The sequence below is a fragment of the Amphibalanus amphitrite genome, unplaced genomic scaffold, assembly GCF_019059575.1.
Source record: "Amphibalanus amphitrite isolate SeventyFive unplaced genomic scaffold, NRLGWU_Aamphi_draft 000808F_arrow, whole genome shotgun sequence".
Classification (NCBI taxonomy): Eukaryota; Metazoa; Arthropoda; class Thecostraca; order Balanomorpha; family Balanidae; genus Amphibalanus; species Amphibalanus amphitrite.
This window is the reverse complement of record NW_024882302.1, coordinates 186,781-199,853: the sequence shown is the minus strand read 5'-3', so window position 1 is coordinate 199,853 and position 13,073 is coordinate 186,781. Positions and strand designations below refer to the sequence as shown.

The 13,073-nt window shown below is 47.0% G+C and overlaps 1 protein-coding gene across 2 annotated transcripts in view; it reads right to left on the bottom strand.

Moving 5' to 3' along the window:
- LOC122366459 (stromal membrane-associated protein 1-like) overlaps window positions 1–13,073 on the bottom strand; it is an 80,420-nt gene that overhangs the window by 46,822 nt on the left and 20,525 nt on the right. For both annotated transcript variants that reach the window (XM_043338749.1, XM_043338750.1), the window contains 2 exons: window positions 10,405–10,538; window positions 2,335–2,502 (listed from right to left, as the gene is read on the bottom strand). In XM_043338749.1, coding sequence (XP_043194684.1) covers window positions 2,335–2,502; window positions 10,405–10,538 — 302 coding nt within the window. The remainder of the gene's footprint in view (window positions 1–2,334; window positions 2,503–10,404; window positions 10,539–13,073) is intronic.

The window sequence follows — 13,073 nt, the reverse complement described above, 5'->3', positions numbered from 1 at the left end:
GCTAAGTTATCATAAAGGTGAGAGTCACCGAAATGCTATCCCCTCCGCAGTCCTGCCAGGGTTCCGTACCTAGTCGGAGCTGTAGTCGGTCGGAGTCGACAGTTCTGACCACTCAGTCAGAGTCAATTTTGAAAGCCAGAGTCGGAGTCGGAGTCACCAAAAATCCATTACCTCCGCAGACCTGCTTTGGCTGTGGAGTCATGTACATCATTCGATGCGCCTTGACGAGCTGGACACAATGAGACCATCCGCGCGGCTGTATCTTGTTCCTGTACGGAGTTATTGGCAAGAAACTTTGGTGAAATTGATGACGTCATATGACCTTACAGCTGCCCAACAGCAAAACAGACCTCAAGGTAGTGAAAGTTGATCGTATATGAAGTCATGTATGGTTTATAGGGCCATTCTGACCCATTTTAGTGGTAAAAACAGGGAGTTGATTTTCCCCCCATTGACTTACCTATAATGGGGAGGTGTAGAAATTGACCTGACCTTAGGTCATCGATATCAAAATTCCGAGACATACAAATCGTAGCTACTAATGACCTTATAACATCCTGCGACTTTCAAAGGCTTCCGACATCTGCTGTAGCTCTGGCACGGTGACAAAGTTGCAAAAAAGTGACTTGAGGGGTCATTCAAAGTGACCTGGTGACCTGACCTTAAAAGTTAGGAGGTTCAAACTTGCACGCCATGTGTAAAATTGATGAGAGAATAGTCGTACCAAATTTCGTAGCGCCGCGGTTTTCCCGCTATCTACGAAAAATCTCAGGGGGGGGGGCGGATATCCGCCCCCCGTCGGTGCGCGGGTTAAAAGGGTAGGGTGGGGTAATTTGAACATGTGGGGCAATTTGAACATAGTGTGAATAACACACAATTACGGAAAATCCATAAGTGGCATGACAATAAGACCAATGAGAGAAATTATCGTAACTAAAAGGGCTATCATATGAACGGGGTTTGAAGTTTCAGGGAATGAAGATGTTGACGCACAGTGTAAAAAAATCAATTTCGCAAGGATAAACGCTTAACAACACGTCATTGCAACTTCATTACAGCGCAAAATCTTGCATTGCTAGCGCCTAATACGCAACGGCTTTTGTTGTACAATGACCTAATCAGTGCCTTCAATCCACGAAATTTGCTTTTGAACCCTGTTTTTAAAAATGGCAAAATAACTTTTAGCGTGGGGTAATTTGAACATAGTGTGAGGATTTCAATGAAGACAGGGATAGCTCCGAAAAAAAAACGCTCCCAGTTTTTTTTGCCAATATTTTCGTCCCAAAGCAATAGCAGATAAGTGATGCCAGTTTTAGATAATTTACGTCTAATATCCGTCTATTAAACGGCATTTTCGTTGGTTTTCCGTCCAAAAATGTTAAACTCAACTATTTGTCCAAATATGTCCGAAAATTATGCAGCTATCAACACTCAAAACCGTCATTTATATTGCTTATCATGTAATTTTACCAGCCGAAAAGTGTTCATTATATTGAGAGCTTAACAAGCTTTCCATTCGCCAATCAATGCTACGCACGATTACTTGATAAAAATGCTTAAGTGTGGCAGGCCATCGCCCAATGTTGTCCAGACTGCTACACCTTTGTGCAATCAATTCCGAATTGGACATTATAAAGAATCGGAATTCCGAATGTCTAGGTTCCGATTGGCACCACTATAACAGATGAAGTAAGGTTTGGTAGAGTTTTTATCGAACGGAGATGATAGACGTTCTGTTAATTGAAGAGAGGCGAATTCTGTCAACTGACCGGTGTGCAGCGTGCAGAATGCAGATATTGATACTCTGCAAGTGTTATTTTTGTTGTTGTGTTGATTTTTCAAATGAAGGTATGTTTAGAATTGCTCTGCCTATTCGTTTATGGGTCAAACAACATCGGTGCTGGCGAGACTATCGTTTCTATGGCAGGTAAAGGTAGTATGTTCAAATTACCCCACGGTGGGGCAATTTGAACACACCGTGACTTGGTGGAGAAGTGATGCTATGCTATTCAAGGTATGCTCGGCTCGACCAAAAATGAGGCTTGCATGGTAAAAGCAAGTGACACATGCGCTACTGAAACAGTTTTTCTTCATCCAGGGTTGAGCTGGAATTTGGTACAACGGAGAAGACGTAAAAATATGTTCAAATTACCCCACACTACCCTAAGCAATGCCTAAATTAAATGAGTGGTGTCGATTTTAATAGCAACATGACGAATCTAAATGTATCTTGCGCACTTGTGGCTGTGCCTAAGGCTGGCATGTTAAATGGCAAATCGTGCATGTGACCTATGCTCGGTAGTGTGGTGCTGGTGAGTGCCGGCTGGGACGCACCTTGGGCAGCGGCGGCGGCACCCACTCGCGCGCCGTGTACTTGTTGTGCTCGTACTTGGCCCGGATGAACGCCTCCAGCGCCGAGTCCGTCTGCGGCCGCCGGAAGTTGTCCGGCAAGTTGGCCTCGTACACGGCTCGTGCCCGGCTGTTGCCCATCTGCTGCAGCGCCTGCCGGTCGCACAGCGGCAGGGTAGACGGACAAATCGCAGGGTGTCAGATTACAAGCATGGCCTATGTGCACGCGTCTGGTTAGCAGAAGGGTCGGCTCGCACGGCCGGGCAGGAGAGGAAGCCGCAGCGAGGGTTCATACTATTCGAGAACATAGGTGGCGGAACAACTTGGGGCAAGATGGGGGGGGGGGGGGGGGCACCGGCTCAGCCTCAAGGAGCCAAAATATAGGGTAGGGGAACTTTTGGTATTATCGGACGGGTAACTTCAAGTCATCATAACATGGAGGTTATCATTTTTATTTAACTTGGAGCCATTTACTACCGTAAAGTGGGGCTATTTGAAACGGATTTTACAGTTTTTGGCCTCTCCCTTGAAGACGGTTCATATTTCTTATAGCATGTAAGTTGCAAAAATGTAGTTCTCCTTCTCTGTGAGCTCTTTCATATAGGTGCATTTTTGTTCAGCTAGTAATAATGATTAAGGCTATTTTTTAGTTAAAGCCTGTCTCAAATAGCCCCATAGGGTGGAGCTATTTGAGACAGTTTTAGTTGGAAAGAAAATGAAGAAAATCGGTCACGCTAGAGATAATTTTTTACACGCCACGCAATTGGAAATCAAATTTTGATAACTTTGGCAGATATTGTTTGTGCAAAGACTGTTATATGTCCTTTATATTCAATCTTTTCCTTTTCCGTAGGACACTTCAATTCGGTAGAGTATAAAATTCCATCACCATATGCTAAGGTTATCATAATATGATGTGACCCTAAACTTTCAAAATGACAGGATGATCATCAAGGACTATTTTAAAGTTGACGACAGTAAAATTTTGAAAGTATTTTTTGTATATAGCCCTGGTGACGTGAAAACAGATATACCGAAAGTCGGTGGGCTATTTAAGACAGGCTTGCTACCTTATGAAACACACCGTAATGAATCAAACAAGGCAAAAGGTTTCCAAAAACATTTAGGTGAATGGTCTGCATGATTATTTGTTCCATTGTGCAGGGTGTCTCAAAAGTTAGTTGACACATTTCCCATGCCAATAAAGCATATAAGAACCGGCCAAAAATCTAATGTTTTGGTGTCTGTGTGTACACTAAACAAATATGCATGCTTTGACAACTGATTCGGAGGGTTGAAAACCAAACCCTTTGCTGTATCTCCAAAAATATTTGCCCATACCGATTTTCGTCGCTCCGTCGGCTGCCGGAGGCTGATAAAAGGTCACCAGCTTTCAAGCTCTTGTAGGGGAATCCCCTGCAGTTTCTGCGTCGGATTTAGGTTTGACGAGCTCCCCGGCAACATCCGCTTCTCCCTAAAAGCCGACAGCTTGCATCGACACCATCCGTGAGTATTTTGTAGGTTTTCTCTGGCGCCAACTCCTTCATGAATGACTGGCGCCGACCTCTCAAGCACCATTTTCCTTTTCAAAACAACCCCATTCCTGAACAAATGGGAAGTGCCAGGGGCAAATTTTTCGCAGCATATCATAGCAGAATGTCGCGGCCATCTGTTTCTTAGACACATTTGGCAAATTTTGCAAATCCCAAATGCGCGTCAACTAAGATCAGTTTGACGAAAAGCAACATTTCTCTCAATAGCTCAAAAGCTATGCATCCTGGCCACATGAGCTCAAGGTGGCCATTATTGGCGCGAAGGAAAACAAAGGTGCGCGCATAAAGCAGCAGATAACTGCAGCGGTTCAGCCGGGAAGGCTGGTGGGCCGTTTTGCCTCGCTGGGCCGTCTTAACCCACCTTCCCCTATTTTGCAACACCATACAACCTATTATTTTCAAACTTCATATCCAGATCAGAATCCAATACAGTAGCATCCGCTTCATAAATCCTTGGATAATAAATAAATCCAGCCACTTATTGTGGCCGCTTGAGCTGTTCACGGATTTTCTCCATGGATACCAATAGTTAACAAATCCGCTTAATAAAAGCACGCACTCCTCTTAATTAACCCTCGCCCGCTGGGGGGGGGGCAATTTGACCCCCCCCCCCTCTGGTTTTCCTAAATAGCAAGAAAACGGCGGCGCGCAGCGCCGCCAAATTTTCAGTACCTTTCCGGGCATCAATTTGACACCTTCACATCAAATTTCAAGTCTTAGGTCACCTTAGGTCAGGAGTTATTGAGGTCAAACTGAGGTCATGTTCGAGCAAAAATGAGCAAAAAACATGAAATCGTGAAACGCTCACAAAAGCTACAGTTACCAAGCAATTTCAAAGTTCTTTATATGGTTATGTAGACAAAAATAGCGCTACAAAACTGCTATCTCGGATTTTCAAAATTTTTCGATTTTGACCCCAAAAATAAAAAAAAAATGATTTTTTTAGCAAAACTCAAAAAAAATCCATAAATTTTCCGAATATCGAAAAAACGGATTGTATGTGATAGTCCCTGCGCTCTTTTATATACATACCAAATTTTAGATCGATATCTCCTTTTTTGGCCAAGTCATAGCGAAAAAACTGTACGAAATTGATGACGTCATATTTAACTCAATTTTTAGCAATTCTAGACCACGTAGCGCAAAACAAAAACCACCATTGAACTCCCCGTGACGAGCTGCATCGAATCGATACCCATTTTATGCATAAATATCAACTTTGAAATTTGACCTAATTTGACCTGACCTTGACCTGACCTTGAATTGACCTTCACCGAAACATAATCTAAACTGACCCTAAAGACTGCCTGACCCACATAATCGTATTTGGCATATAAAATGGACCATAAAATCACACATATGATATTCACATGATATTTTCATAATGTGACCCTCAGTGACCTAACCTCTGTGACCTGACCTGGTATCAGTGACATCAACTAGCAAAATATGTTTGAAGAACATTTCCCCATCGATGATTTTCAATGAAATGCATTTTACTCGATTTTACAACGCATTTCTTGAAATGCCTGTAAACGGTGAAAATTCGACATTTAACCTGACCTGTGACGTCATCGGTTCGAACTAGGTCAACGAAATTGGGTCACAAGGTAGTTCCCTGATGGGGCTATCCAACACCGTTTACCGCTTGTCGCTATGTTGCGTGGTTCTCGAGATCTTGGTGGGGGCAAATTGACCCCCCACCCCCACCCCCAGCAGGGCGCGTTGGTCGGCAGACCCCAGCGGGGGCGGGTTAAGCCAATTGGGAGTTTCGAAGTCCGCAGTGACGTCTCCCCACTCGAAATGTGGCATCCAAACCGCTCCCAAAGAACCGCTCTGGTGCAGCGGTCTGCAGCAATCGAAGTTCTAAAAACGGAAGTTCAGGGCTATAAAGAGCGCAATCAGCATGCACCTCAAAGAAATGTTCCTGGCAAAGCAGGCACGCTCGGCTGTTCCGTGTTGATATAGAAGGCGTGACGGGGAGTGATGGTGCATGGATGGATATGTTGACTTGATCGCTGTGACAGCTGGGGCATTCCACGATAGACCGTACCAGGCCCGTCACCCTCATCTATCAGATTTTAATGAAAATCGGTTCTAGGGGTAATCATAGGCCCCAAAGACGCCTGGCAAAATATCACACTTCTCAGATCAAAACTTTTTGAGTTATATTGCATTACATTTTTTAACTTCGGTTTATAACGGTGAGTTTGATGGCCTATAACTCAAGAACGGGTTAAGCAACCAACAAACGGTGAACACACACAGCTTGCGATGAATCAATGATAAATATTACTTTTTAAAAATTCCAAAGAAAAATTTTCTTTGTTGAACAAAAATCTTAATCTTTTTTCATTTGCCTCTAATGACTTTTGGGACCAAAATTTTTCACATTTCTATTTTTTTTCAAAATAACCTTCATGTCATTGCAAATCGACATGCAAAAAATTAGAAAGGTGTTCTTTCTATAAGTTACTCATTTTTCCGCAACCAAAATGGGTTTCGAGGGGGTTAATACGACCCCAGCACGCCGTTTCGCTTCTAATAGAGCTAGAGCCTCGCGGAAAAAACGTGCGTGTGTGCCGTTACAAGTTGCAGCGATTGGTAACCGATTTTAAGGTCTCAGGTTAACCGGTAGCGTCTGAGGTCAGGTCAAGTGACTGAAGTTTTGGGTTCGGTTTTTTAGTAAATAACTTCGCAAAAAAATTGCCACAGAGCCGCGATTTTGGCATCATTGTGTTCGCCTAGCTCAGGTCCGTCGAATGATATGCTTTTTGTTTGGGTGAGGTCAACTTAAGTAGTTGATCTCGGGTCAAGGTCAGGTCAGAGCCCCTCAGGTCACAAAGCTGGGCAAAGGATATCATATGGCATATCATTCGATTCGGAAGATCGTTCCGGGTCTATTGGTGGCTTTCCCGACTCTCTAGCTCAATTTGATCGGGAGTTATTGACGAAAAACTCGCACGACCGTAGTGACGTCATAAATGACGTCACGCAAGGTTAGCAATGCAAAAGTGAAGCATTGGACATTGCAAAGAGTACGTGAAATCACGATACCATGTACGTGAGATAGTTTCAGATCATTCTCGGCGCCAAAATAACAGCTTTTTATATTTCCCCATTGACTTATAACAGTGATGTTACGTGACCGGCCTGACCTTATGTGACCTTTAAAGATTCCCAGATACACAAGTAGTGAGACCTCTGGAGGACACCATATATGCGTCCTGTAACTTCCATCTCGGACACCTGTGGTCATTGGCGTCCAAAACAATGACAGAACCAAACAGCCTTTTTCACTCCCGCGCTTATAGGAAAGAGGGTTGGATGAACCCTCTTTTCATTTTTTTTTTCAGATGACTCGGACCTCAATTGAAATATCAGTAACCCGTGATGTCACTAGGTAGCTTAACCACGCCATTTGTAAGCTCCCCTCCCGAAATCACTATTCGAGACCGTTATCGTGAGGCAAAATAAATACATTTATAGAAAGAACACCTTCCTAATTTTTTGCATACTTCTTAACAATGAGCCAAATATTTTTTTAATGAAAACAAAAATTCAAAAAAAATTGGTCCCAAAGTCCAAAAAATACAAATGAAGGAAAACTCGATATGTCATATATCAAAAAAGCGTAATTTTCAAAATTTCAAAAATACATATTAATCTCTGTTTCATTGCAAGTTCAATGCTATATAACATTTGGCATTTGAATAATCCGTCTTCGAGTTACAGCCCGCCAAACTTAGCGCTGCAAAGCAAGATCCAAAAAATGTTATACACCATAACTCAAAAAATACTTATCGGATAAGCCTGAAATTGTTACAGGTGGATTCAGAGCCCCTGATTACCCCTGAGACCGATTCTCGTCAAAATCTGAGAGATGAAGGTGTCAAATTGAAAAAAGTGGTACGATCTATCGTGAATGCCCCAGCTGTGCAGTGTGCGCTGGTCACTTTCAGGGGCATTTCTACGGTCGCAGGTTTGGGGGATGTCCAACCCTGAAACGCACGCATTTATAAATTAGGCTGCATTACGAAAGTCAAATAATTGGGGTCCAGACCCCCGCAACCCCACCGATGGCGGAGCCCCTGGTCACTTTGATTGGAAAAAGTGAGGCCGTGAGGAATGCTAGCCTATACGTTGTATTGCAGGGGAACGGAACGTGCAGCTTCAATACATGCCTATTTAACCCTATTAGTGGCAGGCTCCTGGCTACCCCATATTAGTGGCATGGGGGGGGCTGTTTACGACCCCCCCTTGATATCTCGAGATCTAACCGGCCGATTTTCAAAATTCAAACGGCATTCGATTTGGCTCAACGAGATCTACATTTCTAAAAAAAAAAAAAAATTAAAAAATGTCAATAGGGGGGGGGTAGAGGGGGGTAAAAATGGGCAAATTGCAGATACATTTTAGACTGTTTATCACGGCCAGGTTTCTGAACCAATCTTAACGCAACTTTTGCCGATCGATAGAGAATGAACCAGGAATTCACATGGATCCTAAAAATATGCATTTTCAAAAATCATAGGCGGATACAGATCATTGAGATTGGGGGTACACAAAAAGTATAGTAAATAAGGTTTTTGTTGGTACTGTTTCTAAAAAGGGTGGCAATGGTCTTGTTATGTTACAATTTTCTTATGAGAGAACGACTAAAATTGTATTGGTCATGCATAGGCGGTGTCAGGGCACCTATGTTGGGAGGTAAAAAATAACCCCCCTTTTTGGACGCCTGGATCCGCCTATTATAGCAAAAACGTGTCAAAAGAGGATGCACAATAACTTGTATATGTTATCACATGATACCTTTCATTCACTGTTCGTAAAACTGGTGCAGCATCGTGATCTTCGCCCAAATGACTCGCTTCACGAATAGGACCCCCAATTCCCAGTGCTCTGGAGCCGCCCCTGGTAAAGTTATGAAGTTGAAATTTTCAGGGAATGTGCCCAATTTAGTTTTAGGAAAGTCAGAAAATTTCAGCATCGTAGCTTCAGCGGTTTCGGAGATATTCCCGAAAAACCTGAGGGGTGGATAAAAACAACCCCCCCTGCCACTAATAGGGTTAATGAAAATAATTGACTCCGGTTAATAAAGCCACCGCTTAATAAATCCGAAACACCTTCCCACCAAGGTGGAATCATTAACCCGCGCCCGACTGGGAGTCCTGGATTTCCACGCCCTGCTGGTGGGGGGTGGGGGGTTAAACACCCCCCCCCCCCTTCTAACTCGGCTCCTGGGCCGCGTAGCGATACGGGAAAGGCGGCGTTCGAAAGAGCGTCAAAAATAAGGAAGAAATAACTTCAGTCACTCTTTTGGTCAGGACAAAGGTCTGGTCACCAGAGGTCATTGAAGGCCAAAATTCGCCGATTTGTAGGTCAGATGTCGACTACTTTCAACAAATCGACGAACAGCTCGTAAACTAATAAAGGTTCAGCGCCGCGGAAAAGCGCATTTGGTAGCCCTATTAGCGTTCTTTCTGAGTAATTCTCTCAGATTTGACCTACCGTCAACGGTTTTGCCTGCAGGGGGCAAAACTGCCAAAATAGCCGATTTTTCGGAAACCGTTTTTCTGCAATAACTTTTGACTCAAACCTTGCACGAACTTTATTTTATCAGCATCGTGTTCCTCTCGCCAAGACGCGTGGAATAAACCATCACTTGACCTTGACACGTCAATTTGAAAATTTGACCTCAGGTCAAGGTCGTGACCTGACCGGTAAGGGTCAAGTTGCATATCAGTCGATCCGTATCGTCAAGCCAAACACAACTAAGGTGTTTTCATCGCTCTAGCATGCCTCTATCAAAAGTTATTCGCGAAAAAAAACAGATACCATTAACCATTGGTGACCTGAGATGACCTCAGGGGCATAAAAAGGGGTCACGGTTGCCATTTTCATGTTCAGTGTGTCAAAAATATCAGTAATTCAGCGTTATAGAGTGTTTTAAATGATTTCCGTCTAAAAAGGAGACTTTCAATTTTCTCCCATTGTCTTATAATGGGGAAGTCGCAAAATTGACCTGACCTTAGGTCATCGATGTCAAAATTCCAAGATAAACATCTTATACATATTGCTGCTCTTATCAATCTCTGAAAGTTTCAAAGCGATCGGTCACTCGGTGTAGCTTTGGCAGATAGGTATTGAAACTTTTTATGTAGTGAGGTCACTTGACCTGACCTGGTGACCTGATCTTAAGCGACCTGGGTCTGAAATTTTTACAACACATGTAGAAAAGATGTATGATAAGGTGTACCAAAAACGGCGCCACCGTTTTGTAGATATTCGCGAAAAACCACAGGGGGTGTTCAACCCCCCCCCACACACACACACACACACACAGCAGGACGCGGGTTAAGCGGATTCCACTGTACCAGTATTACACTGATTACGTCAGTGCCCAACCAATCGCAAAAAAAAATAGAAGAGGACGTAAAAGGCCGCCTCCGCTGGCGCACCGGCGGGTTAGCCGGGCACGGGGCAGCTGGCGGCGACTCACCACGGCCTGCTCCGGCTTCCACGTGTCCAGGTTGACCGACTTCACCTTGGAGATGTGCACGCCCAGGTTGCGGTGGATGCCGGCGCAGCGGATGCAGAGGAAGACGCCCAGATTCCAGGAAGCCCACCGCGGACCTGAGCAGGGGCAGCGCACGCGCGCCGTCACACGTCAGAGCGCCATGTGCGAGGTGCAATGAAAAAAATAAGGTCATTTATAACCCGCGCCCCATTGGACAATTACCGGACCCTGGCAACCGTTGTGGCCTTTTGGTCCCTCCACCCCCTCAGATCTTCGAAAATTAACGACTGATTTTCAAAATCCAGACGGTATTTTTCAGCCACGCACATGAACTGTCAGTTAAGCTGTAATTTTTTTTCTTCAGGTCACTAATGACGTCAGAGGTCAGGTCAAAGTAAGCGCTATTTAAGTGACCATCCCACCTTCACATGAGTTGCGAGTTGAGATTGTTATGGTTTTACATAATGGTTCGATAGCAAATTAATTATCGTCGGGATTCCGCCGCCCCAGACGCACACGCGACTCCCGATGTGAACTGTATTGAGCTCGGCCGTGAACTGAGACACATTACAAAAGGACGCCGGAAACCGCGCGCCGGTACAGCCTACCTATCAGGCGCCGGCCGGCGGCCGGCAAACAGCTGATTGCGCCGGCTCAGTAGCACGCACCACAACACCTCCCCCCAGACGTGGGGGAGACAACACGTCTCAAGAACAAAAACGTTGCCTCCGACAAACACAAGTGCACCAACGCGTGCCAGCGCACGATGGCTACACAAACTCATACACTGGGTCCGACCAGGTCACAGTCAGCCTCTTAGGCTGTCGACGAAGTCGTTTGTTGCGCCTCACAGAGGCGTCAGGCGCGGGGGTCGCTGCGCCAGGGCGACTGCGGGGGACTTTGTTAGCGACTGGGGTCCCGCTGTCGGCGGTCCTGGTTCGGGCGCTGGCCCGGCCGCTGTTGCCGTCTTCGGTGATGGCGTCTCGGCTGCCATCGGGTGACGTGGTCACCGTCGGCCGCAGCGGGGCGGAGGTATCGTCGATTCCGCCAGTAGGTGCGGCCGCTTGGCAGGCGGGCCAGGTAGTCTCGTCGGCTTCCGATGCCAACGACGACGCCTGTCCGGTCCCACAAACCAGTCTTTGGATGTTGCAGGAGAATCTGTGGACCGATGCGCAGAGGTCTCAGCGAGCGGGCGCTCGCGTCGTAGCGTTCCGCAGTCTGGGACTTCAGAGCGGCTGCTCTCTCATCACACACTCCTCCGCCGCGCGCTGCCACACCTCGGCAAACGCTCGGTGGTGAGCTGGCACGGTAGAGCGCAGCGGGTGACCGTACAGTGTCTGGGCAGGGGAGCGACCATCGGCCCGAGGCGCGTTCCGCAGCTCCAAGAGGCCGTGCGCGAACGCGTCGCTGTCCAGGTTACCTCGGTCGCTGACCTTCTGCACGAGCCTGTTTACTGCCTTCACTGGAGACTCCGCATGTCCGTTCGACTGAGGAAAATGCGGAGTGGAGATCACGTGGTCACTCCCCACCGTCGCAGGAAGTCGCGGGTGTGACGGGCTGCGAACTGCGGCCCTCCGTCCGTTCGCAGAGTCTTGGGTGCCCCAGTGGCCGCGAAGGCGACCCTCAGGCTGGACACCAGGTCCTTCACCGACGTCTCTCCAGAGCAATGAAAGACGAACAGCCATCCAGAGAGGCGGTCTACGTATACAAGATACGTGCGACCAGCCCACGAAAAGTAGTCCGCTGAGACGGCCTCGAAGACTTGAGTCGGTACCGCCTCGGAGACTAGCGGTTCCTTTTGCTGGCTTGGGAGAAAGATCTGGCAGGACTTGCACGCTCTGACGAAGTTGGCGATGTCCTGGTCAAGCCCGGGCCAGTAGACAACTTGTTTAGCCCGACGCTTGGTGCGCTCCACACCTTGATGGCTGGCGTGAAGCCGCTCGAGCGTCTCCCGACGCAGACTCTCAGGAATCAGGAGTCGCTGCCCGCATACCAACAGGCTGCCGTCCACGGCGAGACGGTCTCTCGCTGTCCAGTAGGGCCGCAGCGTCGGCTCCAGCTGCGACTTGTGGTCTGGAAAGCCAGCCAAGACCACGTCTTGGCCAAGACCACGTCGACCACCACGAGGGCGCCGAGCTCTGCATCACGCTCAGACGCCGCCCGGACCCTCTGCAGAGTAGCGTCCGGGAACAGTGAGTCTTCCTCGGTCGGATCAGCCGTGGCGATCCTGGCGATCAGGCTTGCGATCTGGTGGGCTTCCTCCTTCTCCGCCTCTTCGTCGTCTGGAGTCGGAGTATCCACCGGAGCCCGGGAGAGCGCATCCGGGATCGCGCGCAGTTTCCCTTGCCGCCACACAGCGACGAAGTTGAACGGCGTGAGACGTTGCCGTAGTCGTTGCAGTCGCGGGTTGTCGATGTCGATGAGGCTCTTGGAGTTCAGCACTGGAACGAGCGGTCGGTGGTCTGTGACCACCTCGAACTGCTGCATGCCCGAGAGGTACAGGTCTCGCGGGTTTTAGCGGTAGGTTTTGCACCTAGAAAATTTAGTGTACTTCAGGCTATATCTTCGTCGTCTTAAGCTTTTAAATGTTGAAGATGCGATCGACTTGTTGGGTAACAAGCCGGCCATGATCGTGCAAAATGGCTTCATCG